This window comes from Mus caroli, unplaced genomic scaffold (assembly GCF_900094665.2).
Source record: "Mus caroli unplaced genomic scaffold, CAROLI_EIJ_v1.1 scaffold_13282_1, whole genome shotgun sequence".
Classification (NCBI taxonomy): domain Eukaryota; kingdom Metazoa; phylum Chordata; class Mammalia; order Rodentia; family Muridae; genus Mus; species Mus caroli.
In genome coordinates, this window is record NW_018388889.1 from 1 (window position 1) to 3933 (window position 3933).

The 3933-nt window shown below is 35.6% G+C and overlaps 1 protein-coding gene across 1 annotated transcript in view; it reads left to right on the forward strand.

Annotated features, from left to right (window-relative positions):
* The first annotated feature begins 1923 nt into the window (after positions 1-1923).
* The window catches only part of LOC110287835 (vomeronasal type-2 receptor 116-like), a 24823-nt gene continuing 22813 nt past the window's right edge, over positions 1924-3933 (forward strand). The window contains exon 1 of the mRNA XM_021154353.1: positions 1924-2132. Coding sequence (XP_021010012.1) covers positions 1924-2132 — 209 coding nt within the window. The remainder of the gene's footprint in view (positions 2133-3933) is intronic.

Here is a 3933-nt window from a genome sequence, read left to right on the forward strand (position 1 = left end):
TCTCAGCTGCTTGTTGGGCCCCTCAAAGGACAGTCATGCTAGGCTTCTGTCTGCAAGCATACTACAGCCTCAGTAACAGTGTCAGGCCTCAGACCTCCCCTTGTGTTGGATCCCAATTTGGACCTGCCAGTGGACTTCCTTTCTCTCAGGCTCTTCTCCAGTTTTTGTTCCTACAGTTCCTATAGACAGGTGTCAATAAGCTTCTTTTTAAAAATATTTATTTATTCATTTATTATTTGTAAGTACACTGTAGCTGTCTTCAGAGATTCCAGAAGAGGGCATCAGATTTCATTATGGATGGTTGTGAGCCACCATGAGGTTGCTGAGATTTGAACTCAAGACCTTTGGAAGAGCAGTCGGTGCTCTTAACCGCTGAGCCATCTCACCAACCCCTCAATAAGCTTCTTAATACAAAGATTTAGTACCATGTGTCTAAGTGAGGAATATCTTTGGATTGATTGTTATATAGGTTTGCAGTACTACACAGGATTGCACTGAACTGTGATTTACTGAGAATCAGGTATGCCCATGCCTTTTCATTGCATACAATCTTTTTAAAATTATATATATATATATATATATATATATATATATATATATATTCAGACAGGGTTTCTCTGAGTAGCCCCGGCTGTCCTGGAACTCACTTTATAGACCAGGCTGGACTCGTACTCAGAAATCCTCCTGCCTCTGCCTCCCAAATGCTGGGATTAAAGGTGTGCCCCACCACCACCTGGTCCATACAGTCTTGTAAGAGTCAGGATCTATATAATAGGTATGCCTTGCACATTCTTAATCTGCATAAAAAAGAAAGTCTCAATAAGCTACAGCTTGGCCTGTTTCATTCCTTATTGCTGTATATTATTGTTTCATTTTGGTTTTCATTCGCTCTACTCAACAATCCTTGCTTAGAGGAGTCAATTTATGGAGGGGACATTCTTTCCATGCCACAAAAAAGAAAAAAAGAGTGCATTCAACTGCCCTAAAGTCTTGTTGGCCTGGATATAGATCTCCACTCAAGAGAGCTTCCCTAAGCATATTAGGTGAAAAGACACACTGTGATGACTTTAAATTACACTTTTACAGAAAGGAGATGGATTTCTCACACACTGTTTTATTTTGTTAGTAGAGTAAGAAGGAAATACACAGCTTTAGATGCAGGGATGTATCACAAGGACAATTCAACTCAATGATAATCCCAGGATGGAGAAGTTCATATCTCACAATGGAAAGAGGTAAAACAACATTTGCATTGAATTTAAGTAGGTAATTTATAAGTAAGAAATGTCACAGACTATTGGCTTCTTTAAAATGAGAAATAAGCTGAATAGGTTTAAGTCCAGACATCATATTGTTTGGCACATACAAATGTATCATAAAAGAAATTTTTTAGATACCTATAGTCAGTAGGAAGTGTAGACTAAACTTGCTGTTGATGAGTTGGAAAAACATATTCCAATATTTTGCTCATGAGTGTATTTCCATGCCTGCTCCTAATTCACCTAGTCTGGCAACCTATGATTTAGCATGCTTTTGTCAGCTAAAGTTGTTGTCATAATAAAAAGTTTTTTGCTTCAAATTTGGCCAAAACAGCCCAACAGGAAGTTGTTCCTAGAGCTGTCTGTCTTCTTGGCTGAAATCATGGTGCCTGTATCTAGAGAAGAAAATCTAAGACATGTTTTCCAACTTGTTTTCAAGCAGAACACAGGGGCTCAGATGCAGTGCCTAAGGGAATTCAGAACTCTGAATAACAGTGGCAGAAGTGTCAATAGGAACTTGAGAAAGGTGTTGTGACATCTGCTCTCGTTAGCAAAGTTAGAAACACACATGTTCACAAACACTTGACGCCAATATATACCTGCTGGATCATTAGATCTGTATCCATCAGTCTTATGGATGGGCATATATATGTGTGTTAATAGGATGTTCTGGATTTTTATCTTTGGGGTTTTGTATATTCCCAATTTTGTATGTGCCTTAACTGGTGATAAGTGCTATGGAACAATCAAGGAATATACTTACCATGAAGGAGATGTGACAATTGGTGCATTTTTTCCTCTTCATAGTTACTACACACGTGACCATGTTCCCCATGAAATTGAACTACACTATTTCCAGGATATTTACATAGAGTAAGTACAATTATTCCTTGTAAAAGTTCAGAATGCTTGTGAAATAAAGGATATATGGATTAAAACATTCGTGAGTTTTTCACAATCACTGTTTTCCACTCTCAAATCTCTGAAGTTATAGTTTCATTTGCACTTCTTTTTCTCTTTCAAAGGAAAAGTGATCATTTTGATGTTATTCATTTTGCTTTCCTTATATCATATTGGAACTTCATGCAATTTTTTATGCTTGTAATGCCAGATGAATTGAATATTTTCAGTGTCATGATTTCAAAATATGGATAATTTAATCTAAGTATGACCTGGTACTTCTGAGCTTTCTTAAAGTCCAGATGTGCTCTTCTGAGGATAGAAGATGTCAATGAATACGAGACTTCTAAATATTGAGTGACAAGACTTGCTAACTTGCTATTTTCACATGCACCTGACTTTGGGACTGTCAAAATTAAATTTTGGGAGCACCGTTCTCCTACACATANCTCTCTCTCTCTCTCTCTCTCTCTCTCTCTCTCTCTCTCTCTCTCTCTCTCTCTCTCTCTTTCTGTGTGTGTGTGTGTGTGTGTGATTTGCATTTCAGAGTTTCTTTGCTAAACTTTTTAATTTTAATTTTATTCTAAATGTTTACCTTTCGCCCTATATGTTTCCAGTGCTTTCCTTCATGTATATGGATGTGCTTATCAAGATACTCTTGCTTTGAGGGTGGCCATTTAGGACCACTTTTTAGCTCTTCTGAAATCTGCAAGATTAAGGAGTAATGTAAGAAAAATCTGAATTCCTTAGAAAAATTGATGAAGAATATTAAAGTGTGTCTCTTTAGAGAGGAAGTAAAGTGTGCTTATCTTATATCTCTATGGATCAATTAAAAAATACCCTAAACTATACCAATAGAGTTTGTAAATCTATTTTTAAAATCTACAAAATAAAATATAGTACTGAACAATAATTGTGCTCAGTAACAATAATTACTGTGTATTTCTTAACACATTGGTGGGATTTTCAGTAAACCATTGAGAACAGTGGAGAAGTAAATATTTTCAAATATAAAATATCATATTTGGGGTGGTGACTCATTTAGTTTGAAACTAGCATACCTTAGATACCAATAGATCAAAAATTTTATATATACATGTAATAGTTCCTTGATGTAGTAACTGAGATAGATTTAATTTCTTTAGGATTACATTGATTCTCAAATAAACCCAGAAATTTGTCTAATATGCCTAACCAACTAAGGGAATTAGATGCTGACTGGAGCCACATGTTCTTCATCATAACTAATTCCCCTTCTTACTGTCTATTCCCTCTGCTCTCTCCTTTCAGCAGCTCATGCAACAATGTACATCTGTATGTGTTTTTCTGTATATTATGCAGCAACATGCCCATATGTGAAAAGGCTATACTTTCAGTTATATGAGCGATAGTATCTAGCTTATTCATGCTAATGAGACAATTATATCTTGTAAAATTCCTCAACCTTTTATGCAATCAGAAATTCAATCAAATTAGTTCATGACAGAAAAACAGTATTTTTAATATAAAATATTAACTATCTTGTCTTATACTATGCAATTCCAAAATAAATATTTCTTAATATACTTAATTTTTGTATTATTTTTTCCACAATAAAAAAAAAATGAAGTAACTTCTAGTTTTCTAGGACATTGCTCTGGTGCCTATCAATTATTCCAGACTGCTTTCTCCATTTTTTTTTTTTTTTTTTTTTGGTTTTTTGAGACAGGGTTTCTCTGTGTAGCCCTGGCTGTCCTGGAACTCACTCTGTAGACCAGGCTGGCCTCGAACTCAG